The sequence below is a fragment of the Sebastes umbrosus genome, chromosome 10 (genome assembly GCF_015220745.1).
Source record: "Sebastes umbrosus isolate fSebUmb1 chromosome 10, fSebUmb1.pri, whole genome shotgun sequence".
In the NCBI taxonomy this organism is placed as follows: Eukaryota; Metazoa; Chordata; class Actinopteri; order Perciformes; family Sebastidae; genus Sebastes; species Sebastes umbrosus.
This window is the reverse complement of record NC_051278.1, coordinates 27,102,593-27,130,152: the sequence shown is the minus strand read 5'-3', so window position 1 is coordinate 27,130,152 and position 27,560 is coordinate 27,102,593. Positions and strand designations below refer to the sequence as shown.

Genomic DNA, 27,560 nt, shown 5'->3' with positions numbered 1-27,560 from the left:
CTGACCCCCTGCCTACCTTTCGTCTCGTCGCTACACCCAGTGGACCACACCAGAGCCCGGACCCACACTTTCTGAGCCACCTTAGAAACTTTCCTGGCTGCTATTCCTGCTTCGTTTGCCAAGATTCCACACTGTGCCCTCAGTCCACACCACTGCCCTCTGTGTCTGTGTGTGTGTGTGTGTGTGTGTGTGTGTGTGTGTGTGTGTGAGGTGTTGAATATACTGCACCCCAGCTTGAATATACATACCGCAAGAAGGCCCGCCACCCAAACCCCAAAGCCCCCTTTACTTTGTTAAAGCCTGAGCGACCTTTTACAGACTCATAAAAAAAAAGTCAAAGCCGCACTGTATCGCGTCGTCTCTGAGTCTCTCTTTCTGTCCTCTCTCTGCAGGCAGCTGATGGAGAATCAGATTACTGTGATCGAGCGTGGGGCTTTTGATGACATGAAGGAGCTGGAGAGACTGTGAGTACCACCCAGGGTTGTCTGTAGATAGCCTGACCATAAATAACAATTTTTTTTATTTCCTTTCTAAACTTAAACTTCAAATGAAAGCCCTATTACTGATCTATATTCAGTGCTCGTATTAGTCGAGCGTAATGAGACTAACAGGGGGAAATGGTGTATCAAGTGTGATGCACTTCCCTGTCATTCCATTGTGGTCGGATGGTGCTGAAAGGGTGCAGCGTGGGCTGGCAGTATTTTTTTATGAGCTTTGCCTGACAGGAATGCCCTCAGTTAGGATATGTGGGCTTAAGAGGCCTCCCACACCGCAGACCCTGGCTCATCTGGACAGCACCAGGACTCCTCGACAGCTCGTAAAGCGGCTGGGAAAACACACAGACAAACACAGCCGACCACACCTCAACCAGCTCATTAGCAAATCAATAGTGCTACCCACATGGAAACCTGCGCAGCAGATGACTTTATGGACACATGCCGTCATGCACACATCGCGGTTAACTTATAAAAGACTTTCCCCCCGATCTGAAACCCACATTAACAATTTACATTACCAAACTCCAGGCCGTGTACAGCCCGCCTCCCCTCCTCCTCCAACTGATCCCAAACATTGGTGTGCCAGACCAATGTGGAAATTAAGCGGCTCGTTTCTCTAATGTTTAAAAGCCACTACCCCACCAGCAGGTACAGTTCAGTTTGAACCGAGCGGCAGCAGACCATTAATGCCCATTACGCACTAAATCTCCACCTCAAGCTGGCCAAGCACTCTTCTCAGTGTATACAGTGAGTGGCGCAGGTCCCAACATCTGTCTGAATGTGTCTGAAGGAATGGCAGCGGCCTGCCTTTCAGATTTGCAGCCTCTCTGTTGTGCCACAGCCGCCGCATTCACTCCCATGTGCCTCCAATGGGCCATTCAGGGAGAAGAGAGTTGTGGTTTCCAACAGATTAGCAACAGTCTGTTCCTCATTGACTTAATTGTTGTATTTGCATAAAGCCTGCCAGTCTTGGACGTTAGTTGTTTGACATGGAGCCTGTTGCCAACCACCATTCCTGTCAGTGCTTCCTTGGGCTTGAACAGGCTCATCCATTTCTCTTAATTTTATTTTGGAAACATCTTGTTTTGATAGTTCGCCCCAGATAAAAATCTGTTCATGCTCATGATAACTGGTGGATGTAATTCACTTGTTTAAATGGGAACACTGCTATTCCGTTACTCTGGGAAAGTCATGCAGAGCGCTGAGCTCTACTAGGCGCAGCGTCGTAATTTAACTGTGCGGAGATAATTTACGGCGCTGTCTCTGACTAGAAGTTTAATTCCCCTGAACTTTCAGTCGGATATTTATGTGACATTCAGAGCGCACTGAAACACAATAGCCTGTGGCTAAGCCGATTCTACGGCAGCGAGCAGAAATTATTCACAGCCTACACAGGGGCACGCATGCATAGACACACACACACACAAATTCACTGGTTGATCATATGTTTTCCCTGCCGCAGGCGACTGAACCGTAATCAACTGCAGCAGCTTCCTGAGTTGCTGTTTCAGAAGAACCCTGCCCTGTCTCGACTGTAAGTACATTCACTTTCTTTTTATTTTGATTGAGCATGCAGTTTTTCTTCCCTGTCAATGCACACGCCATCTCCCTCTCTCTCTTTTCGTTATTATGCAAGCCACCAATGTTGCTCAGAGAACGTATATGCTCCAACAATAGAAATAAATGTCTGATGAATGTTGGCTTCGGTTTGGTTTAAACACAATTAAAGAACAATTAAGCTTCAGTTGCACGTTGCTGGAATGCCATCAGGTCCTATTAATGTATTAGGTGAAGTGTGTGCTGTGATTTCCACTGCACTTACTGTCTGTTAAACAAAATGAACTGGACGAGTGGAAATCGGAGTTCTTTGCACATCGTTGGGCCTTCTTGCCAAGTCGTCTGCAGTTTCTCAGTGCTAGTCTGTCTGCGAGAGAATCCACTGGTGACAGGGAGTTGGTGTGACATTGGGACCAGAACTGAGGGACACGTTAGACTTTGAACTATGTTCAAGGTGAAAGGATGTCTGTGTTCCTTAATGAGGTCGTTTTATGTCACAGGAGAAGTCCCCAAAGCTCGCTCTGCCAGCGGACTCGTATGAATGAGATGTGTCGTCGCAGTTTTCATTTGGTTTCCACTTGTTAAGGCCATTCCCGTGCTGTCTGTCTCACACCCACGCATCCTTACACCCAAGCGCCCCATGCAGCGAGACAATCCCACAGTAATGTTAAACTTTTATTCCCATCTGCAACAAGGCTCAATGTTTCCTTTTTCTTTTTTGGGGATAATCAGTGTCCCTGTTGCTAGCTGATCATTCCAGCTCCCATTATTCCAGTTCGGATTACCTGGAGCATCTGGGAATAATGAAACAGTGGGACATGGAAAAATCATTTCCCTCCTTTCAGTCCACATAGAGGTACTACTAACCCATGATCCCGGCCTCAGCACTCCATCTGTTCATCTTTTGTCTGATGTTTAACACCATCTTGAATCTATCTGTCACTTCCTTGCAACTATCTCCTCACGTCACCTATCATTATGCCCAAAACCAACCTGTGGGGCTTCAGGGCAAAGCCTCGTCCTGTTGTGGGGCAAGGCTGGCCTGCTTGTGGCTCGCTCACACTGAGCAGCACCGGGGTTGTCTGTCTAGCTGGAGCCGACACAGAGCAGACCGAGGCCTTCCAGACCAGCGGATGGCCTTGAACAAGCGTGATTAGTCCATCTGGAGCGGCGGGCTCTGCCAACAGCCAGAGGATTGTGCTAACACAGCTCCCCTGTTTCATCCAATCTAACTTCACGCTCATTATTCTAAACCCGGCGCTGGCTTTTCTGCCACATTCTGGAGAATGAGACTTTGTTTAACGTCGCTTAATCGATTCGCTATGTGTCTGTGTATACACTCATTTGTTCTTTATCCTTGGCTGGATAAAAGTGAGGCGTAATGGACCTTGAAGCCTTTCAGGTGTGGAAAGTGCCACACATTCTTTAGCAGTTAAAACAAATGTACAATCCAGGGCCGTGGAATTGAAAAATAATGCAATCTGTACGGTGCCTGTGTTTGATTGACAGTTGCTACTTTGTGAAAGACTTCTTGTGCTTGTTAAAAATTAGGCCTAGTAGCGTGGGATCAGGAACAGCAGTAGAAGACAAAGGTTTTTCCTAATGTGTTTCTTAACTCCTGAGCGGTGTGTCTGGGCCACACCGTGGGTTCTGGTTCCAGTCTGATGCGGTTAGGTTACAGCCTCGTCTCGCTCCCGCCAGCAGCTTTTAATGGACTTAAAAGGTTCTCGGCTCCCAGAGGAAGACTTTTGCACTATTTCATGTGCGTATTTGTGTGTGTCTGAGGATGACAGCGAGGAAGAGAGAGAGAGAGTCTATGGTTGCATATGTATTTGTGTCTTTGCACTTGCTCAAGTGCTCACCGGGGCTTGTTAGAGTCTGCCTTTATGATCCTAACAAGAGAGGTTAATGTGAAAGCCCGCTGCCCTCAGGTGGAGCGCTAACCCAGATGGTTTCTCTTCTCTTGGACGCAGGATTAATTGCCCCCGCTTCTCTTTCTCTATACTTTTTACTCTCTTCCTCTGCGTCTCTTCGACTCCCCTCTTTTTTCTCTCTCTCTTTGCTCATTCTGGAGAGAGGGTTTGAGGAAAAGCTTTGTGGCTTTTTTGTCTTAGACATCCCGCAGAGAGGACAAACAGAAAGAAGGACGTAGGGGATGGAGGTGGGAGGGATAGCAGATGAGATCGTTGCTCTCATTAAAGTTTTGAGGAAAAGCTAGCCGGGTTAATAAAAGGCTGTCGGTTAAATGAGAAGAGGACTGTTGATTTGTGGGGAGTTTTTAAACACTTGACTCCCATGCAGTCATTAAGCTAACGGGGTAATGAGTTCCCACTACAAAGGGAAGAGGGAGATTTCTTGCTAGAATACAGATATTGAAAAATGGCTACTAAAAACCTACTGATTGACTGAAAAAAGAACAAATTCATGTATAGAAATAATACCTTTTTAATCTTTGCAATAATTCTGCCAAACCTCGAACCTGATTTGGTCGAAAATGTACATCTTGTTTCTTGTACGAAACAGAGAATCGAGGTAGTGCGCACATATTTTACAGAGCTTCGTGTTCTGCTTTCTGTTCTGAGAGTCTACCTCTTTATCTCCACCCCCGCTCCTCTGTCTCTCCCCCCGCCTGAGAGATACCAGAGACACTGATGCATGAGGGGCCGAGGAGAGATAATTGGAACTGATTAGAGATGATTAGAGATAGTTAGAGTTAGTTAAAGCTGCCTGTGATGGATGGCATCGACGAGAAGGCATGGGAACGCCGGCGCGGAGGTGAGAGGCGCTGCGCAGAACACCAGTGAACAATAACAGTGAAAATAGAGTTGCATTCATCACTGTTAACGACCTGTTGCCCCCCAGCCCACCGCCCCTGACTTCTCCTCATCCCACTTCCACTGCACTTCAGATCTGTAATCTACTCATCCATGTCTGTAATTAGTGTCTTTTCGCAGTGGGAGAGCAGGAGGAAGGAAGGACCGCGGGATGGAGGAGGAAAAAAAAGAGGGATAGGTGAGCAGAGTTGGAGGAGTGCAGAGCAGTTAGCCTGATAGCTGGCCCCGGGGAATAGCATCTGGTTTGAGCTCAGGATGGGGGGTTAAGGGAGGAGGAGGAGGCGAAGGGGTATTTTGCGGTTTTTGATTACCGTGTTGCTTGTTGCTGCCACAAACAAATGCCGGCAACAACACAGGCTTGTTTGAAGGGGTGTTGCTTTCATTAATGGCTAACGTGCGGTATCACGTGGTGGGGTGAGGGGACGGTTAGGAGAGGTTTTCCCTTGTGTATCTCCCCAGGAGGTATGGAGGAGGAGGAGGGAGGGAAGGGCGTGGTAGTACCTGCACTACAGGGGAGCCGAGGGAACCCTGGCAAAGGATCGGAGAGGGGGATCTCACTCCTCTTTGCAGTCTTTAATTTTCCTGTTAATGCTTGACGACGGGTATGCTGATATACACAAACATACACGCTGGGTGACACACATGCACCCACTCAGAAGAGAGAGGAAAAAGAGGGAAAATGTAAATAACACTAATTAGACACAAACACACAAAGAATAACAGTATAATTACGGCTCTGTGTGCTAATGTGTGGATGGCAGTCACACACGAGGGACTGCGTTCTTTATATGGCTTTGACTGCAGATAAAAGAGCGGCTTCAGCTATGTGTTGATGCGGAGCTGCCTGTTCTGTTTGTGTTGGAGCGATGCTGTGTTTTCTGTTTGTTGATCGCTTGATGCTTAGGGAACGGTAGCTCAGTGTGAGAAGAAATAATTGTTTGGGGGATGGAGATCTAGAATAAATAATGTGCACTATCATTAAACCTATAAATCATCGCTCTGTCTCAGTATCCACGCTTGTTTTGACTTTCCATTCAATATGCAGTATTTTCCCCTTTTCATTTGCTGCAGATTGATAGGCTTGTAAACTCGCTCTGGTGTTTCCAAGAGTTTTTGTGCCTCAAAGCCAGCAAATTAACTCTTTAAACTTTTGACTTTTTGTGTATGACTGGCTGAAAGACTGACGTGAATGTGTTTTTCTTTTTCTCCTCGTGACTGTTTTTAAGTGTGCGCTGTGTGTGTGTGTGTGTGTGTGTGTGTGAATGTGCGTCTGGCAGGCTGTTAATGGTCCGAGCTGGTCTTGTCGTTTCCTTCTCTTTGTCTCTGCTTATGAATGACCTGCCTCGACGTGCTAGGTCTCTCTCTCGCTCCCTCAGAGGACCGCTTGGGCCCCCGCTTGGCAGCGGTCCCCATGGCAACCCGTCTTCATCAGGAGGTTTCTGTACCATCGATGGCAGACATCCTGATTTCTTGACTGCGGTTTGTCTGACACTAAGTAAACACTGACAGCAGAGACTTTAGTGAGTAAAGTTCACTTTGGACACAGTGGAAGCAAAATAATTGCATGCATCAGAGAAACTGGCTACTTAAAGGGTCGGTTCACCCAAAATTCTAAATATTTTTTTTACCTTTCTACCAGTGTTATACTATCTACCCTTACAGATAGTTTTGGTTTAGTTAATACAGATTTTTTTATATGAGTTTTGTGGTGCTCACAACACTGAAAACAGGGACAGTAACAGGGACACTGCTTTTGGAAAGAAATGTGGTTGCTGAATTTCTAAAATGTGAGTTTGCAATGCTGTGAGCACCACCAACAAAAATCCCCCATCATACTCGGGGAGAACGCAGAGAAAGACATATCAAAACCAGATATATTAAAGGGGACCTATTATGCTTTTTCCCTTTCCTTTAGTGTGTTATATAGTTTTTTGTGCATGTAAAAGGTCTGCAAAGTTACAAAGCCCAAAGTCCACGTCAAAGGGAGTTACTCTCCCCCACAGAAACACCGCTCCTGAACTGACTAAAACGCCTTGCTTGAAGTCCTGCCTTTTCTGCCGTAACGTGGTGATGTCACCAAGTTCAGACAGGGGATGAAAAGAGATGCTGCAGCACAGCCGGTATGAGAAAAGTAAAAGCGTTTTGTGAACATTAAAGCATGGAAACATGTTCTAGTAGAAATAGTAGAAACCCCAAATACAAGTATGCACCTGAAAATAAGCATAATAGGTCCTCTTTAAATAAAACCAAACATATTACCATGACAGCTTTTCCTAATTTGGGCCAACAAACTCTTTAACTTCTAACTTTTTAGATGCAGGGCTAGAGTTTTTTATGCAGGAGCATGAAATACCTGACCTGGCGACCAACCGAAAAATCCCAGGCAGTGCCTTAACTCCTTGCCCCTGCCCCTCTTCCTGGCCATGTCCTTGTCAGCTGGTAAAAGTGGCTTTTATGGCTTGTCGCTGTTTTCTTTACGAGTCGGACCGTGTGTGAGAGAGAAATGCAGACCAAACCATGTGAGGAGAGCGGAAGCCAAAAGGGGGTAATTTAAAAACCACTCCGCCATCTGAAATATTCACAACCGCAGCACAGGGGGAGCGAGAGAGAGAAAGAAAGAAAAAAAGAGAGAGACAGAAGAAGAAGAAGAAGAAAGTCAAAGAAGAGAGAGAGTGAGACGGTCAGAGGTGCAAAAGACGGGAGCAAGGATGCGGCGAAAGCGGGAGAGAAACAGCGGTGTTTATATTTACTAACGATTCTGTGTCCTTTCTCATGAATAATTGAACAGATGGATTGAGGCTTGTTAAATATTCACACTAAAGCGCTGGGACATCAGTGCTGTTGTGTGTGTGTGTGTGTCCAGCGTCTGGTACACACTGCTCTACATACTCACCCATACTAATGCTCTAAATATTCGTACAAGCAAACCATGCACGCACACACACAAGTTCTTCTGCGATGACCGTCCCAATCATACACGTGTATGTGTGTGTGTGTGTGTGTGTGTGTGTGTGTGTGTGTGTGTGTGTGTGTGTGTGTGTGTGTGTGCACGTACGTGCGCGTACGTCTTCACATTGGGGACTGGTCTGGTCATTATGAATTGATACGGCATGAATAAGACATCACAGTGTGGTCTAGATCCGTCATGAGTATACACACACAGGGATTTCACGCGCAGAGCTGCCGATGGAGGCCTCCTCCTCCTCCTCCTCCTCCTCCTCCTCCTCTCTGTGCCGCTGCCGACACTTTGCCTCTGTGACGGCTGGCTTCGACTGGTCCAGATTGGAACTGACACACGCGGGAGGAAAAGGCTGCCCTCATGTCCTCACACACACACACGCAAACACACACACACATACACACTCACTCCTTGGAATCTCCAAGCAGGGGCTTGAGGAATGCTGCGATTCCAGCCAGGAATAACAACCCATATAGCGCTAGTTGGGTTGTCCTGCTTGTGTGTGTGTGTGTGTGTATGAACACATGCTTTAGTGGATGTGTGTGTGCATAATGGCTCTGTTCAGTTTAAGCAGCATGGCGTATGAATGCAGCCATCAGAATGAAAAATCCAGCCCATTCATCACAGGCTTAATAGAGTGCAATCTCCTTGCAATAGGTGTTTCCCTCACTCAGCGCATCTGTCCGTCTCGTTACGGTTCGGTTCGAGATCTGGGGTTTCAATCAACCATATCTGCTCTGGATCATCATGTGCAAGTGTCGTGTGTGAGGAGCTTAGCAGGAAGACTGCAGTGTCTGTGTGTAATCTCTAGTTATGAGCTGTTAGGGTCTGGATGTTGGATGTTGGAAGTAGCCCAAGAAGACCCAAACACAGCCTCTCCACTCTTGAGCGGGACGGGGAGAAGGGGGGGATCGAAACTCTTCCCAAACATCCTCCGAAGCAGGAAGAAGCCAACTGCCCACACATGCGCATCATGTGTTGCCCAACGCACATGCCCAGCGAACCCACACGCGTACGGTAAATGGTTGTTCCAGCCCTATCCTGTGGCCTCGGGCTCTGTCTCTGATTCAGAGATTTAAAAAGAACAAACAAACAAACTGCAAGGCAAATTATGCCTCCACACACACATATGTAATCACACAAATGCCACTGCACACACACACTTTGCCCACCTCCTGCTGATTTGCTGCTGTAGCAACCAATGCTCTGCGGGGTTCGGACTCAGGCTGTTTACCTTTTCGGGGCGAGCGGAAGACACACACAGAAACACAAAGAGTTGGGAGGCAAAATGGTTCAAAAAGAGCTTCATACTGTCTGAACGAGATCTGATCCAACTGCTTGGGAAAAGTGTGGTGTAATGGATGGAAAGAGATTTTTGGATTTTTAGTTGTGTGTGTGCATATGTAATTATAGGCTTTGGATGCATCCCTTTATCCTCTGGAAGGAGAGTCTCTGGTTGAACTCCTTCCTCTTCCCCGTGGCTATATTTCTGCGCGTTTGTGTGTGTGTGTGTGTGTGTGTGTGTGTGTGCGTGTGTGTGTGTGTGTGTGTGTGTGTGTGTGTGTGTGTGTGTGTGAACTCTGGGCTCTGTCTCCTCTCTGTCTGTGGTGAGCAGGTCCATTCTTAGGGCTTTATACTTAGCACACCTCCAGGCCTTTTGTTCGCGAGACTCCACAGGCTGCAGAGCCGCTGCCACATAGCAGCTGAACTGGTGGTGACTGAGGGTTTCACTGTATATAAAGACGACGCCTTGTGCGCCCCAAGCTTAATGAGGTTAAGATGGTGCAGGCTAATGGTGAAAGAAGTAAACTTGTGACAACAGGTTTGCTGGTTTGATTCTCAGTTAGGGAAAATATTGGTTGGCTAAATGAATAAGGCAACTTTTGTCTTTCTGCAACTTGTTGTTGAGGTGCGCTTGAGCACACCACCTCCCTCCCACAGCTCTGATATAGAGCTGCTAATTGGCAGTTGTGGACTGTGATTGTGCTGTGGAAGCTTCCATGTATTATACAGTATATCACTGAGTGTGTTTAGATGCTTTGCAGTTCTGACAAAATCAAGGCAACATTCAGATGTATATATATATTTCAAATTACACCTTGCATTCACACAGATTACTCTGAATATGTATGCCATTTGATTTTACTCATAAAAGCACATCAAGTGCTGTAAAACTCTATAACAGCCATAGCTACCTAACTCATGAGTATATTGGTTTTGTATTTTGATATTTAGGTATCATGGTTGAACTCCAACTTCTGCCTCAAATACATTAGGAGTTATTTTTTTACTATTGTGATGTTGTGTTTTGTGATTCTGTATCGATTCTCAAAAACACTATATTGATTTTTAATTAATAGTTTACATGCAAAAAATTCATGGCAGACAGTGGTTCATTTTGTGTTGTGCTAGGAAGCGGTCTTCTAATCTATCTTCAGCCATCTGACTCTTCCACTCCAACGTAACAACTAAAACTGAGACAGGAAGTAGCATAAGGGTGCAAAAGTAAACTTTTTTTTACTTTGATTTTATGCCAATGGTGGCGTGTTCTTTATACTATGACAGCTTTCCTATATTAGATTAAAAAATCGCAATATATCATCTTGCTTACAGTATCACAATATATTGCAAGATATTGTATCGTAACCCCTGTATCATGATATGTATCGCCAGATTCTTGCCAATACACAGCGCTATCATTTAAATGTGTCCCGATTTTCATAGTTTTTGTAAATAATTCCCTGCTGCTGATATAAAATATGGACAAACAAGTGATCAACGTTTAAATCAGTGGTGTAAAGCAGAACATGTATTAAGGATCTATCAATCTGTTTTAACCTTTTTTGTTTTGACTTTGTGGCCCTTTTCTGTTGACCAGCAGACACCCCGTCAGACATTATACTGTCTTTCAAACAAACAACTGTTACTCTGAGTCATGTAAACATTTAAATCAACCTGTTTACCCACATCTGATTAGTCAAAGTAATGAGTTATGTGTGCATATGAACATACTCAATGTGACAAGCGGGAAAAGACAAACAGGCGCAGCACCTGGAAAATAAACTTTAAACATGCGTTCAACTGTTTGAAATGTTGAATCCAACCAGAACCTCAGTGCTCTGCACTCTCTCCTCAGCCATCGTACTTTCTCTGTAAACAAAAGACACTTGTCTGCTTAGGCAAGTGGACTGCCCACATTCCTGTAAAAATACATATTGAGCCGCGCAGCGCCGCTGAGCATAGCAAAGAGGAAAAAGTGAATTCCAGTACAAATGCCTATCTGTTTCCAATATTTGCTCCCTCTCACAATACTCTCCTGCTGGCATCGCAGCCTGAAGCGGTGATCTCATTAGCCCCAGAGCGTATGTGTATGCCTGCTGTGGAGATATTTTTTGGTGAGAAACAGTATGTTTCTCTGTGCGGGTGGTGTCTTTCCTTCTTAGCTTTGTACAGTATAACAGGAAATCGCTGGGGGATGGGATCGATTCCCCTTCCCTGCTGTTTCAACTAGCAACACACACACACACACACACACCTGCCCCACCCAAGCAAAGCTTCCAGAAATGAGTGTTACATCTGAGATGCAGCCGGATCTATGTGTGTGTTTACCTGTTGTGCATTGTAACTGGAGCAAGGCCTGCAGTCACACCAATCTGACACCTCCGAAGGAGCGATGAGATGGAGAGAGGAGTATTGATTGAGAAGGAGGGAGTCGCAGAGAGATGGAGGGCACAGTTGGAAAGCACAAAGGATGAAAGAGAGGAGAGCAGTGAAAGAGAAATGGCAGGAGAGGAATATAAAGCATCTTTTGTAATCATTTCATACCATAGATATCCTATTTTACATTATTTATACAGCTCGGAAAGTTCCCTCGTAAACTTTTAAATTGTTTTTCTTCCCCTCCCTCCCAAATCCAGTGTAGCGCTGCAATTCAATCGAGTAAATAGACGGAGAATGAGAGGAGTGGAAAGCGGGTAAAATGAGTTAGAGGGCAATAGAAGGACCTGAAAGTGACAGACAGTGCCTGGGAAGCAATAAATAGTGCGGGGATAGAGTAAGTGGGGTTGGCAGATAAAGCGAGAGAAAGAAAAAGAGGCAGAGAGAAGAAAGATTGGCCTCATCTGTAGACTTTGAAAGGATTCTCATCTCCTCTCATCTATATGTGGCCGTGCTGGGAGACGGAGAGAGGGAGAGGAGGGAGCCAGGGGCACCTGCAGCGGAGCATTAGCCAAAAGCCCCATTATCACTTCAAAGCTGGACTCTGCTGGAGGAGGCCTGAGTGACACTGGGGCCCCACGGAGGATGAAACACAGCGCAGAGATAGGAGTAGAAAGCTTCCTCCCTCTGTCAGCTTTCCCCTCTATCATCCCCCCTGCCCCTTTTACTGTACCCCACTTCCTCTCTGTCATCCACCTTGTCCTACCTTCCTTATCGCTTCCCTTTCCTCCCCCCTCTATTACTTCCTCCCTGCGTCTTATCTGTATCTTTAACACCTGGCTGCCTGGATGGCAAGCCCCTATATGAGCTCTCTTTCTCTATTCCTCTTCCCTCCTGGCTGGATTTCTCCATCCTCTCTGGCTTATAAAAGGCCTGGGGACTGGAGGCCCCGATGAGCCTCAGGCCGTGGTAATGAGCTCGCAGGCCCTTTCATGTGGAGATCAAGCCGATGGCTGGAGGGGGTGTTGTTGGTGCTGGCGTTAGTGGAGTGGATATTACCAGCAGTGGATTGTGGCATGTAGAATAGAAGAGTAATAGGTCAACCCCAAACCCCAGACCAGACCTGGAGATGCAGACGGTTCCCATGAAGTCAAAGAGTGTCCCAGCCAGACACGGAGACACACAATACTGTCAAAGAACAGGGCAAATCATTATAGCCTGCGTAAGTTATAGCATTCCTCTGTCCAATACATTATCCCAGAGACCTTTCCCGATATTTACAGGCCACAGAAGGTCAGATACTTTAAGCAGGACAACGGCATAGGCCAGAAATCAATGGCAGACACACAAACTCATACACCATTTTCTATTACTACTCTCCGCTTGCTCTTTGAGTGTGTCAACACTTCATAAAATCGCCATCTGAATAAGTCCAGGGACACAGAAAGAGCGACACAGGGATATTTGAACAACGTCTGATGCTCTTTGATTTGACTTTGCCGAAAGGAGAGTCGCCACTCCTTAAATCCTCCTTGTCTACCCCCGTTAAATCCTCCAAAACCAATCTATGCATGTGTGTGTGTGTCTATTAATCCGTAACGCATAGCCACACACCATTATTGCTCCCTCCCCCTGACACCTTCATTAGGCCCACAGACGGGGATTACTTCTGACTTGTAGATTAGGCCACTTGGCTGCTACATTCATGCGTGCTAAGGTTGCAATGAATGATTTAATTCTAGATCGATTCAGTATTTTGTCTGTAACGTGTCAGAAAATAGTGAGAAGAGATCACAATTTCACATAGTCAAAGGTGACGTTTTTTTATATTGCTTGTTTTCTCCATTTTATACCAATTATAATGGTATAAAACAGAGGAAAGAAGCAAAATATTGCTCTGTATTAGTGTAAGTTTGTGCAAAAGAGAAAAAAGGTACAGTCTGTGTGTGTGTTTCGGTGTGTGTGTGTGTGTGTGAGCAGAGGGGATATGCCCAGGTTCCACTTCATAAAGCTGTTGTAAAAGAGAGGAGCCCATTCATGGCTAACAAAGAGTTTTCACATGAACAAGCTAACAGACTGGTGCCCGGCAGCCCTCCACACTTCCTCAACGCTCATTTTACCCGTTTTATTTCCTCTCTCTTTCCTCTCCTCCCCCCTCGCTCAACTCTTTCTCATGAGTTAATTGTTAAAACATCTTTTGATTTTGGTCCGTAGCGCGCGCTGCAAGAAGTAAGACCTCTTACTTACGGGAGTTGCTTTCACTGCCAGACACTTTGGCAGGAGATAATGGCAGAAGCTTAATCAAAGATGGTTATTATGTGATAAATACATCAGTGGAATCATCACAGCGTGAGCCAGTTATTTGGCTAGGCTTGACTTTTCACTCATCCCCTCGTCTTTTTATAGTATATGGCTCCTAATAGTTTCTATGGAGACTGAATTGGCAGAGTGTTGTTGCGCTGCGTTTGGCCCCTCGGCAATCTCACCCTCGTTCACCTTCCTACCTGTGTTTCTGGATATAGAAAGCTGAAAGATGGTGATACATCTGTGTTGACACCCTCGCTCCTCCAGGGGCAGGGAGTCGGAGAGCTGATAAAAGTTTTATCACAGTGCGAGTCAAGTCAAAGCTTCACGATGTCGGTGTTAACAACCAAATTAGTTCCCCCGTCTTATTGTAGGGAGTGTGGAAGTTTTCGCAATGTTGTGTGAGTTAGTCTGTGTGTAGCATAACAAAGATATTTTCCATGTGTGACAGATGTCGTAGAGAACGGAGTCGCAGATTACATAATGTTTTATTTTCCCTTGCTTTTTGCATTTCTGTCTTTACTCTCTCTGATACTTTGTGTGGATGTGGAGAGGAGGTTGGGGTAAAAAAAGAAAAGAAGAAGGTAGAAGTCAGATTGGTTTTTTTTCCAAGTTGTGAGAGTGAGCTGAGCGGAGTTGAACGGAGACGTCCAGCGGGGTTAGAGAAGCACAGCCTTGTTTCCCAGGCAGGCACCCTCTTTGTGACATGGTTAAAGATGTGTCCTAACACCATTCCCATCACCCTTCGTCCCCTCCTCTCCCCCACCTCGGCTACCATCCCTCCATCCCTCCCTCCATCTCCAGAGAATAGCCTGCCCTTTGCTCAAGCCATTCCGTCTCCTTGGAGCTCATTGTTCCCCCGGTTGCTAGGCGATAGCTGGGGCCTCATTTGGTCACCTTGGATACAGGGGGGAGCCTGGGTATTTGGTATGGGGTCAGGGCTGACAGAGGTGATGTGAAGGTGTGTGTGTGTGTGTGACTATACGTACAAGGTTGCGTGCACACATTGTTAGCCATCAAAGTGTGTGTGTGGGTGCGTGTGTGTGTGTGTGTGTGTGTTTGGTTAAGGGTCAGGCGTGACAGCGCTGGTACAATAGGGTGGGGTGTGACCAACCCCTCCTTCGCCATTTATTAGCCTATTCAGTCACCCACTCCCCTGCTCCGAGCCAGGCTGGGCCAGGAGGCAGCCGAGCTGTCAGTCAACAAGGAGGGGGAGGGGCAGAGAGGAGATCCCAGAAAACATAATTAATGTGTAACACAAGAGCTGCCGTATCGCTCCAAAGAGGAAATTAAAGAAACAAGCAGCCACTGTAACGGCAATTACGCCGCGCTGAATGGACCACTGTCTTTGGTTTGTCAGTGCAGTTCCAGGCACTCACACCTGCTCTCTCTCTTTCATCTCTCTCTCACCCTCTCTCTCTCTCTCTCTCTCTCTCTCTCTCTCTCTCTCTCTCTCTCTCTCCGTCTACACTATGCATTTCTCTCATTCTGTAAAACACACACCAGGGGAGAGCCTCTTTGTCAACCGCCCTCCTGAATTCCGATCCTCAATCGTCAAGCTGGCCGTAGCTGGCCGGCCTTGAAGGGCCCTGAAGTGGCTTTCATAAACCTCAACCAAACACACACACACACACACACACACAAATCTATACTATTGTTGCCAAAGCTGAAGCACTCATCAAGAGAGTACGAGTGGTGAAATGAGCAAAACGGAGAGGAACATTTTTAGAAAATGAACTCTTATTTATTACCTCTCTCTCTCTTTGTGCGTCTACAGCATAGTCTAGATAGTCCATGTGTGATTTGCTTTAGAGGCCTGTTCTCTGATATCATTAGTTTCTGCGGTGCATCCCTGAGCCCTAAGAGAAAAACCAGCAACGAGCATTTTACCCCCCAATTATGCTTCAACGAGGATGACTCACTGTCAGTGCGATGTGTCTATGAGTCATCAGTGTTTCGTGCCCTTTATCCAACTTTTTTTAACACATGAGACATGCAAACTTTTCCTCTTCCCTCTGCCCCTCATCTGTCTGTACCACTTCCCTTCCTTCTGTTTTTTTCAAGGCCTGCTGACATTACAAGACAGTGTATCACAGCTTTCTGTTTTGTCCGTCAAGAATGTTTTTGTAGCAGCAAATAGCACCCGGAATGGTTTGTGCAATGCGATGCAATGGAGAAACGCTCTGTGGTCGCTGTGTAGAGAAAAAAAAGTATTCCCTCGGGAATCAGTTACCCCCCTGCGGAGTCTGCCTGTGTGTGTTCCAAAACCAACCGTGAAGCTAAAATTGTAGCAGATTACCAGCTAAATAGCTGCCTTGTGTTCTCAACACTCATAATGAGTCAGAAGGAATGTGTGTCCTCACCTGAGCTGTAACCGATAGCAGATATAAAGAATGATCTAACATGCCCGCGCAGAAGGAAAAAGAAGAAGAAAGCCTGGCACTGCGGAGGAGGGCATACCTGGGCTGAGAGGCAGGGCGTGTCTGGCCTCTCATGGTTCACCGCTCTGACAAAACCGCAGTGGTAATGCGGCAGAAAATGACTCCAGGAACTGGCTGGCACATAAACTTGGACTCAGCATGACAGCGGGAGAGTCAGTTTTTTGCTTTTTCCAAACCTCACGCAGTTTCCGGAAGAGTCATTAAGGAATCATTGAGTGGCGAAGCAAGCGAAGAGATTCATATTCATGGAATTCATCAAAACAAGTTATTGAAAGCGGCCAACGCATTCATTTAGTGGGTCGGCTGAATTCACCCATTGGGCCGCATTGATGTGGTGTTGACCCCCGCACCACAGCGTGCATTGCTGTCAGTGCGGCTTTGTTGGTGGAGCGGTAACCTTTCTTTGTACCCATGTTTGGGCCAGTAACCTTGCTTTGTGTTGCAGTGTGTATCAGGGTGTAGTGTGACTCCCCTTCTCCATAAATCACTGTCAGATTCCAATGGTACAAAACAAAGCCCTCGCCTGAAGCTTGGATAATGGGGCTGTTGGTGTGTGTGCCCGTACGTGCATGTGTGTCAAGCCCTTCATTTACCAATCAGCGCCAAACAGAGTTTATGAAAATTCATTGAGTGTGAGATGAGCTTTTTTTCTCTCCTTCAGATGAATATTGCACGAAACGCAGCATTGGGTGACAAAACACTCCATCGATTTCAAGGAAGGAAGGAGGGGAGGGGGGCGGAAAGAAAAGGGTGAGGGAATGAGGTTGATCGCTGGTGCGTGATGGAATAAAACTGCAGAATTTCTGTCACTGCGTGCGCGTGTGTGTGACTGTGTGTGTCCCACGCAGGGGGCTGATAAATAAATGATGTTTGAAATGAGAGCAGCTCTCCGTAGACCATCTCCACTTCATGAGAAGTGCTTGTTTACAACTCCGCACACACACACACACACACACACACTCGCGCGCACACGCTGCATCGATGGCTACTAGAGCTGAGGAATGTACTGTTGCTCTCCTCTCCAGGAACATGTCCGTCCTGCGAGCTTCTAAGTGTGTGTTCTCGCTCTCGGGCCTTCATCACTCTCACATTCCATCTATGATGATGGCGAGGGGATGGGAAGCATTACTTCGCAGGCCAAAGCAAACACTCACATGCATATAAACACCTACCTTATGAGAGAGAGAGGCTGGAGAGCATTAGTGAGCTCAGAAGAGCAAACACTGTGATAAAGGCAGGATTTGGGCAAATTGTAATGGGAGGAAGCGGTGGGGCAGGGACAGGATTTACCCCCGGTATCCCCGCAGGCCCGGGCACGACAGAAGCCCATGTAACCAAACAGTGTGTGGCGCTGACTCACGGTTCCTGTGTTTGCTCTGCGGGCTGTCCTAACATATCATTACTTCTCTCAGGAACCCTCTCCTCAGGAGAGACGGCGGCCTATACCTTCCAGACAAAACCTGACCTTTTACTTTCTCCCCACGGTAAATGAGCCGATGCCATTCTAGATGAGCTGTGAGTGAAAATGAGATGTGGTGGTGGTGGCGGGGTGCTCATGAGAGAGAAAGAGAGAGAGAGAGACAGAGAGAGAGAGGGGATTCATGGGTGTCAAGCAGAGGGCAGTTGTTGCGTAGATGAATCCCACAGTTTTCATTGTTTTTGGAAGATTTTCAAACATCCCATTTCTAGGCAACTGAAGCAAAGGTCAGGATGGAGGAAGGAAGAGGAGAACAACAGACTAGAGGGAGATGGAGAGAGAGAGAGGGAGAGATGGGTTGATGGTAGGGGGGGGATACAGCTCTGGAATGCTGCAGTGGTTTTAATTACAGACAGAGGAATAGTCTTTTTAAATATTTAGAGTACAGATGATCTCTCTGGCTGTGTGTGTTTGTGTGCACCGGGCTTTGTGTGTGCACTGTGCACATGTGTACGTGCATTGCCATGTGAGAACTTGTTTGTGTGTGTGCACATGTTGTGTATATGCAGTATGTAGCATATGGGTGATGCAGCAGAAAATGTGAGGAGATTTTGGTTTTGGCGGTCGGAGCATCTCATTAATTACAGTGTCACTTTTGTGTTAAAACCGTCTTATATTTAATTTAGGTCATTTTCATGCTTTCTGATCAGTTTCGTTATATCATTGGTTATATAGACTGTTTGTAAGAAGCGAATGTAGTCACCGTGACGTCACCCATTGGTTTGTGGACTGCAGTTTTGAAGCCTTGAATTCTGCAATTTGGCAGTCGCCATCTTGCTTTTTTGCAACCAGATGTGACACCAGAGGGTGGAGCTGAATACAACCAAAGGCTGAATAAGACATTTTAGGCGACCAAAATGTTAAAGTTAACTTTCATGAACTGAAAACTCACAGTGAAAAGTTTAAAGTTGTAAGACGAAAACACTCCCAGACCGGTCAACACCGTGGTAACGACTGTCAATCACAAAGAAACCCCCCCATAAAGCATTACCCTGCTTAATGGTCTATTTGACTCTAAATGGGACCATAATTTACTAAAATGAACATCATGCTGTATTGAAGAAGACTTGAACCTAGCAATTGAGACCATAAACTCTTTCTCTCTCTTTTCTCATAGACTTCTATACAATCAGACTTCTTTTTGCAACCAGAGGAGTCGCCCCCTGCTGGCCATTAGAAAAAATGCAAATTTAACACACTTCCGCGTTGGCTTCACTTTTCAGATCCGGAAGTTGTTCACAGGTTAGTTATGATTGAGAACATTCCCCAACTTCTTAGTCCCATAAAACACTTTCAAAACTATAATAATAATTTTAGAAATATATCATCATGCAGGTAAAACATGGGCATTATTAGATCCTGAAAATACAAACTGACCAAAATGTGTCCATAGCAGTAGATATTGAAAACTTTCAAAAGGAAGCATGAAATGCTTAATCAGTATTAGTCTTGTTTGCATATTCTTTGATTAGATTTATTCTTTACTTTTTAACTTTTTTTTTTTTGACTTTTTAGGTTAAGTCCTTGTAAAGATGCTTGTTTAAAGATGTTAAAGACTGCTGCATGTTTTGCATATTTAGTTAATTAAGAATAAAAGATTTGCAGTAAAAAACAACATTCATGTCACTCATGCTAAACTCCTGAATAAAGTTTCACATTGGCACCCAACGATGGGCAGAGGGGGTGACAAAGAAACAACAAACAGCAACACTGTTCCCTTTTAACAGCGTAAACCTTTTCTCCCAGACAGACTGCAATAGAGATTCTCGTTTACTCTGCTTGACTCAAACTAGCAGGCCATCAAAAAGCAGGGAAAAGCAGTAAAAAATCAGCTATAAATGAAATGGAGTTGTAAATAAAAGACCCGGGAGACATGGCTGAGATCCGAGAAGTGGTTTAAAGGTGCTAAGTGCTAGACCTTGACAATGTAGGTCATGTTGTGAGAGACGAGCCTGAAATGCTCTCATGGTTTCAGCTCTCTGGTCGGCTGCTTCTGTCTGACTGACGTTAGGGTGCAAAAAGAAAGAAGGGGTCGTAATCTCCTAATCATTAAACAGGGAACTACAGGATGTAAAGAGATGTGACTGCTGTCTGCGAGCACTAAGCCGGAGGAAGTCGGGATGCCAGAGTTAAGTGGAGCAATATCCTCCTTGTGAGCGGCTTGTTAAATGGTTTCTATCATGAGCAAACAAAAGTCTCTCCATCTTTTGCTGTATTGTTTGTTCAGAGCGATGCCGAGGGTCCAGTCCGGACCCAGAACGGTAAATAGGCTGTAATTTTGAGGCAGCGCCGCGTTCTGCGGGCTCACATTGATCTGTCATTGACAAAGTTAATGAGCGTGGACATGAGGCACCGAGTCTCGCCACAAAGACATCAAAGTGCCGCTGCTATGACTGGCCCGCTGTGAGACTGGCCTTCAGGCAGACACCCAGGCTGCCGCAACCCGTGACTCCCCAGGAGGGGAGAGGACGGAGGTGGAGGGGGTCTTTCTTGGCACCATGTGTAAGGGAGTTTGTATGTCTTCATCCTTTTCTCCCTGTCCTTTCTGTCTCATGTCTCATGTTTGGCATGTGTTTGCGGTCCTGAGCGGGGCTAAATGGGAAACTTTTTAGCGGCAAACAAGATTCCTTAACTGGATACTCTTCCTCTGCTCACCACCTGCTGCTTGGGAACCTGCTGGCAACACACACATGCACACACATACACGCACAAAAGTCTTGCTACTAGGTAACCCGTTGGCTATCTGCCTTTTCATTCCTCTCTGTCAACAGCAAATAAGAGAAGGGGAAAAAGCAAAATCCAAGAGCAAATATTGGCCTACGCAGACAAAGGCATTCCAGACAGGGTTGTCACTCTCACTCGCTCATCCTTAAAGTCCCATCCTCCTCCTCCTTCCCTCCATCTCCCCCAACCTCCTCCCCTCACACAGCCACTCCTGTTCCTTCCTTTATTTCCTCCCAAGGTCTCTCTTTTCAGTTCGGAGCGAGGCATCTCTGCTATCTGTGACACTTTGTTGAAATCCTATCTGACTTGTTATGGCAGTAATGCATCTCTGTATTTGTGTAGAAGTGTGCAGATTTGAGTAAATTGTCCAGCTCTCGTTTCCGAATCAGAAAAAAAACTTCATTGTCCATCACAAGGCAATGGAAATTTGTCATTAACAGAACTGTTTACTTGGGAATAAGACATTTTCTTACAATCGAGTGCTCAAATTGAGGCACCTTCCCCTCTCCCCCCACAGCCTACGCTCTCCTATAGCTGTTTAGCAGTCCTCCTCCTGTTCGTCGTTTTCCTCCCTCCCCTGCCTCTGGGGGTTCAGATGTCATCCTCATCCTTGTCAGAGGAGTCTAATGGATCGGTCACGCTCAGGGCCCTCCCCGCCTGAGTCACAGAGCCGGGGTGAAAGGTCATGGCTAGGGTGAGATAGGAACCTCGGAGAGAGGACATCCGCTTGGCTGTTCCCAGCCGCGTGTGCGTCTGCAGCTCAGTGTGTGTGTGCGTGTGTGTTATTTTCTCAATAAACACCTTCTCTGCACTCGTACGCTGGGTAGCTAAGGGGGGTGCTTTGCACAGAGCAGTAAAATACAGCAAAGAAAATAAATAGCAAAGTTCAGTGTAGCATTGTCAGGTAAGCATACAAATGTGCTCTTACACACACACACACTCCCCGTGTCTGGCATATCCATCACAGCCTCTCGGGGCCTCCTGTTCTTTCTGGAGGTCAGAGTTGAAAATGGTAGAGCGGACGCCTACATAGACAGACAGCGTAGAGTGTGTGTGTGTGTAGCTGCCAGATCTGTGCAGAGCCTCAGTGTTGATTAGGTCTAGACCAGTGGGGTGATCTATCACCATCTCAAGAAACACAAACCAAAAGTATGTCTGGCATCAAGGCAAGTCAACACATATGATGATATATTATGGCTTGAAGTCCTGAGGGTCAGCAGCACTTTTTCTCCCAACAGTTGATGGTCTGTCTTGTGTTTTTTTTTATAGTTAGGATTTTTCTTTTTGTCAGATCCTTCCTTCGACGCAGATATGGTATAGAAGGCAGGCATCATTAATGCGGAGCACATTTCCACTCTGCCGTTGCAAATTTCTTTTGTTTCGAGTTTGACTTGGGTGGTTCTATATTGCCATTATGTCCTGTCCTCCCCTGGCATCTTTATTATCCTTTGTTTCTCCTCCACCACCCTCCTCCTCCTCCTCCTCCTCCTCCTCCTCCTCCTCCTCCTCTTCCCCCCCTCTCTGACTTTTCCTCTCCCTTTTTTTTTCCTGGGTGGTGAGTTTTAATTTCATGCCCCCTGCTCTGGCAGTTGGTCCTCTAGTGAGTGCCAGGCTGGCTTTGTGACACACAGCTTCCTCGGGGGCTACCAGTCCCTCTAACACACACACAGCCACAAATATGCTCTCAGCCCCCGGGCTATGCATCGTCATCCATGCAGAACTTATGACAATAAAATGATCCAGAAGTTGCTGTCAAGAACGCACAAAGACTGTCAGAGACGTGATTACACAAGCAAGCGCGGTGGCATGTTGGTTCAACTCCGACGAATGGACTCGATCCAGTGTTCACACATAGGGAACAAAAAGCCACTGTATTCCCACTTATCCATCATAGCTGTCATTGTTTCGGTAATTTATCTAAAGGTATTGGCCTCATCTGGCTAGCGACGGCATGCTAACTGTACTGGCATGCATTCATTACCCCACACAGACGTCTCGCAGCCCCGGGGAGTAATCAGTCTTTATGCTAATGCTTGTGGATGATGATGGATGGGCTTCAGCCTCCATTGTGTTGGACTCTATCTGTTTGGAAAAGGAAATACTGTTTCCTTCATTCAGTGATATATTTATCTTCTAGATGCTGTTGTCAAGATGACTTATGACGATTATGTTGAAATGCGCCTTTTGAAGTGCTTAAGATTAAACTTGGAGTATAGTTAGGTAGACAAACAGACGCTTTAGCATGTGTGTGTGTGTGTGTGTGTGTGTGTGTGTGTGATTGGCCCTTGTGGTAATAATCCATGCCTACAGCTGCACCTCTGCAAGGGTTCATTAACCCTGAAAGCTCGGGCTCTTCTTAGGCCTCATCTTTATCTCCTGATCGTTGCAGATCGCATCTGCTGCTCCAGGCTGGTTACTCATTAATGAAAACACCTCGAGGCCCCATGTGACGCTTCTGAAATATATTAAGGAATGCAAGAGGGTAATATCCCATGCCAGATGAATAAATGAGGCAGGTACACCCTCTGGAGAAGTTTTTGTCTTTGTCTGAATCTTACTCTTCATGGCATCAAACCAAATAGCTCGTTTTGGTTTCATTTGCTGAGGTTGTGAGATGTCTGCTCTCAGATTTGTGTCGTCAACCAAATTCAAAAGAAGGTAAATATAATTGCAATGAAAAATTGCATAAGAGCAACGTGTCTTTCCAGTAACAGTGCCGCGGTTACGTTGGATAATCCACAGGCCTCTCTGTGAACAATTTACATTGGAAATACCCCAAAGAAATAGTTCCAACAAAAACTGTTCGCATTGAGGTCTGCCATAATACTACGAGGAATAATTGTAAACGTCTTGTCGGTCGTAGTAGCAGATCATCTATATCCACGAGCTGAAACTGTTGTCTTTGTCTGTCATTATGTGGTGGTTGTAAGGTTTGCTTCTCCCACTCCCCCTGCCTGCATTGTATGCTGGCTGTCAGTGTGGGAGGATGAGGGTATTCCAGAGCAGCGTGGAGGACAGAGTAAACATCCAGAGCAGTCGCTGATGTCCATTGTTAGGCTCTTTCTTTCTCAGGACGACTCCCACCCACTGCAGCACAGCTGGGACCGACTCCCATTGTCCTCTCCTTCCTCTGCCAGTCTTGCTCTCACAAACAGAACACACACATACGAATGTGCATGCTTGCAAACACACACTACCCTCAAGGCTTAGTCACAATTCCAGCTGGGTACCTTTTGTCTCCTAGCAACCAGCACCTCTGCAATTCCTGGCCTTGCACCTCTAGTTTGGACTGAGAACCCATCCCGACATTAGGATTGCACACACACACACACACACACACACATGCTGACTAGAGTTGGGTTTTTGACTTGCTGCCTGAGTGAAATTGAATCTGAAAAGTATTGGGCCGTTAGCTCTGGTGGAATTACTTTCTTTATGCAGTGAAGTTAATTAAGAGCACTGATAGAAAGAGAAGGAGTGCCAGAGAATGAAAGCCTAGAGGCTTTGAATCACTTTCATTGCATTTTTTTTCTACTTGAAGTCCCAGTTTTTGCTATGAAATTGTAGTTGCCATAGCCCTCCAAAAGTCAGCAGCATCAGTACAATTGAGCATTAAAACAAATACTTGCATTACCTCCAAGAAAACAGTACCATATATGCAAATGTTTTCAGACAAAATAAACATTTAATAAAAAACCCTGCATTGGCTCAACATTTAGAGGCCGAAGTCAAATAAAGGAATTAAAAATATGGTTTTAAAGTTTGTGTGTTGTTGGTTTTGTAAGCGCCGACGCCACAATGAGTGTAGCCTCCCTGACAGCCTCATGTAATATTCATGAGAAGATTTCCATAGTCTCGGAGACCCTGCAGTTATTTATTCATCGCTTCATGAATGCCTTTACTGACCCCTGACACGTACACACACCTGTCACAGGAAGGAAGCGTTGGCACACACACAAACACACACACGCACACACGCACACACACGCACACACACACACACACACACACACACACACGCACACACACACGCATGCACGCACGCACGCACGCACGCACGCACACACACACACACACACGCAAACAAACACATGGTGCTAGCTGACCAGTAGTTAACCTTTACCTCTTTACTTATGTAATAGGCTGTCTGAGAGGAGCAGTGCAGTCTGGTTGAACAGATGGAGGTATAAAGTCCCTCAATACTATGATAAATAACAAATCTAAGGCCAACACTTTGTATCCACTGTACATATTCTGGGCATCAGTGGTGTTTTCCAATCTTGTTTTCTGCTCACACCCCCAGCTGCTTCAAAAGTCTTACTCATCTGAAAAACATGCCGCTGTTGCTACACTGTATGCCATAGCTGTTGTTCAACTGCTCAAAAACTGTAACTACACAGGGCTATGGCAGATACTGAGATGATGCATTGTGGCCATGGGAACTGTGATTAATCAGCTTGGGTTGCTTGTTTTGTCTCAAACAACTTTCTGATGCTGCTGGAGATGGATAGTGTTGAGGCACATTAAAGAAAGCCTCAGTTTCCTTTTTTTACAGTAAAGCATATCTAGTTGTGAATGCGAATAATTGCTGGTTTATTTGTCTTCCATGATAGTAAAGTGAATATCCTTGGGTTTTGGACTGTTGCTCAAACAAAACATGCAGTTTGAAAATGTCAGCTTTAGCTCTGAAAACTTGTTGCACCCGATTCGACTGTTATCAGGCAATTAAACAGGCGTTATCAGACGCTATAAGCGCCATAAATGTGGGTCATTATTGGCGTACTACACCTACTACGTTGTAAAAGGGAAACATTGTGTTTTGACTTAAAATAACTGTGTTTTAGAAGTGAAAGTGAAACTTAACGCTTGTGAACACAAAGACAACTACACATTGTTAGTTTCACATGGGATGCGAATCCCGGTCTTATGGGTGAAAACCATGTGTCTCATGTTGTCTATACTACAGCGCCTGACTTCCTCTTCTGCTCCTGTCACAGTTACTACGGTCACTAGAGGCCGCTGTCGTGTTCTTCTATACCTTCTTTCAGTGAACTACCATGTGAATAGATGATAAAACCTACTATTGGGTGTAGTAGGCCCCTATTGACCCATATCTATGGTGATTATAGCAACTGCTAATATCTATATAACCTGACAACAGTCTAATCGGCTAACTTGTTAAATGGCATTTTTTGATTCAGTTAATTTGTTAAAAATATTCAACACTTTAATCGATAATGAAAATAGTGGTTAGTTGGAGTAAGTGGAAAAGTGGACACATGATTATATCGCTATTGATGATTGCAAGGTTATAGTCTCATGGCAAGGTTTCCTGTCGTTCTTCGATATCACCAAGTAAATGTAAGAGGTTACTTCGGGCAGTATAATTAAAGCACAATATAGATAATGCATGACATATTCATACAGTGTTGCGGTGGTGCCATCAACAGGTGAAATCCGACGCTTGGCTATAAATCATTCCTACGCAGGAGGGAACCTATATCGCAAGACCGCCGTATACTGCGACACACAAGTCTAATTCCACCTTCTGTCTCCAGCTAACCACTACTCACCTATATTGTGTAATTTGTGTAGCACTGAGTGCAGAGATACGGGGGACGGGAGGCCTGACTTACTGCTGATTACATTGCTGTCTTGCTGCCTTAAGATAACCGTGTGGTGTGTGTGTGGGAGTGGGAGTGAAAGCACTGTATATATATGTGCGAGCATGCCTCGGAGGGTGCGTTTGTGTGCATGCGAGTGTGTCCTGTTAAAGATAAGGTGATACATGCCCAGGGTGAGTTGTTGACTTGACGTCAGCTACAATGCACCTGTCTCATACATCACGGTGAGCGGGAGGCAGTGTGGGTAACCGAGGGAAGAGCCTGCAGCCTTTATTGCTCCATCACTTCACCTCTCGTCTGTGCCGTGGGACGACTAAATCTCCCACTCAGTGCAATGTGGCCTTATTTCCCCCACAGCAAAATAATGCATATGTACTACACATTTATGTCAATGCACACCAAGAAAGTGAAGAAAAGAGAAACTGGTTAAAAGTTTACAGAAATAATTGCATATCCATCAATAACAAGAAGAGTTGAAGAGAAATCATACATTTTTTTCCCTCTAATGAGTTCTTCTATTTAGACCAGGTGTCCTTGACTGTGTATATCCAGGCAGCTACCTTTGGGCTGTTTTTAGTTTAGCTTTCAGAGGGATTTAGACAGAGAGCAGACGGGATGTATAGGTAGCTACTCACCTTCCCTCTGGCTTAGTCCTCTCCTCTCCTCTCCTCTCCTCTCCTCTCCTCTCCTCTCCTCTCAACTGATACTTTCCATGTGTGACGGCGACTGTGAGAGCTTAAAGTAATGACTGGGAGGTTTCACTCTCGATTACAGTGAGTCCACAGAATAGAACAGGCTGTGTACGAGTCCCTCAGAGAGAGGGAAAGTCAGAGGAAACAAGAAGATGATCTATGCAGGGGTTCATTTTGGTCAGCAGTCATCAAATCTCCCTCTCTTTACTCTCTTTTTCTCCCTCTGCGTCTCGAAGCAACCTTGCACCTCTGCGAAGTGCATGGAGTCGATTTAAGCATCTTGAAGTGTGTTCAGTTTACGTGTTGATTGAAACAGCTCCCGACTCTGTGTGTCTTTGGTGACAGTCCTGTGATCTGGTATCAGCAGCCTGCGGTTAGGTGTGGTGGATCTGTCATCCCAGCGGCTCAATAACGCTGACCTCAGACCAGCTCTTCCAGGAAAGGCTGTCATCCGATCTTGGAGATCGGTTTTCCACTTTCTAGGTAGCCAGCCGTTCACAAAGAGGCATCTTTAACTACTTTAGATAGACCACACAGTGTGTATGTGTGTGTGAGAGTGTGAGCAGCCACCCAGATTGGCTTTGTTGTCTTTCTAAATGGCTGTCTCCTTCCCTTTTTACTCCTGTCCCAACTCGGTGTCAAACGTCCAGCAAAAATGATTTCCAGGCTATTCTCAGAGATGGAGATCATTATGTCTGGCTTGGTGTGAGCCCGCTGGCTAATGTAGGGACAGGTAATGGCAGTGATAATGGAGCTGTTGAGAGGTGTGTTTTCTCTCACCCTCCCTCCTCCTC

At 45.8% G+C, this 27,560-nt stretch overlaps 1 protein-coding gene across 7 annotated transcripts in view; it reads left to right on the top strand.

Annotated features, from left to right (window-relative positions):
* Positions 1-27,560, top strand: part of slit1a (slit homolog 1a (Drosophila)) — a 102,473-nt gene that overhangs the window by 20,573 nt on the left and 54,340 nt on the right. For all 7 annotated transcript variants that reach the window (XM_037781394.1, XM_037781393.1, XM_037781392.1 and 4 more), the window contains 2 exons: positions 393-464; positions 1,960-2,031. In XM_037781394.1, coding sequence (XP_037637322.1) covers positions 393-464; positions 1,960-2,031 — 144 coding nt within the window. The remainder of the gene's footprint in view (positions 1-392; positions 465-1,959; positions 2,032-27,560) is intronic.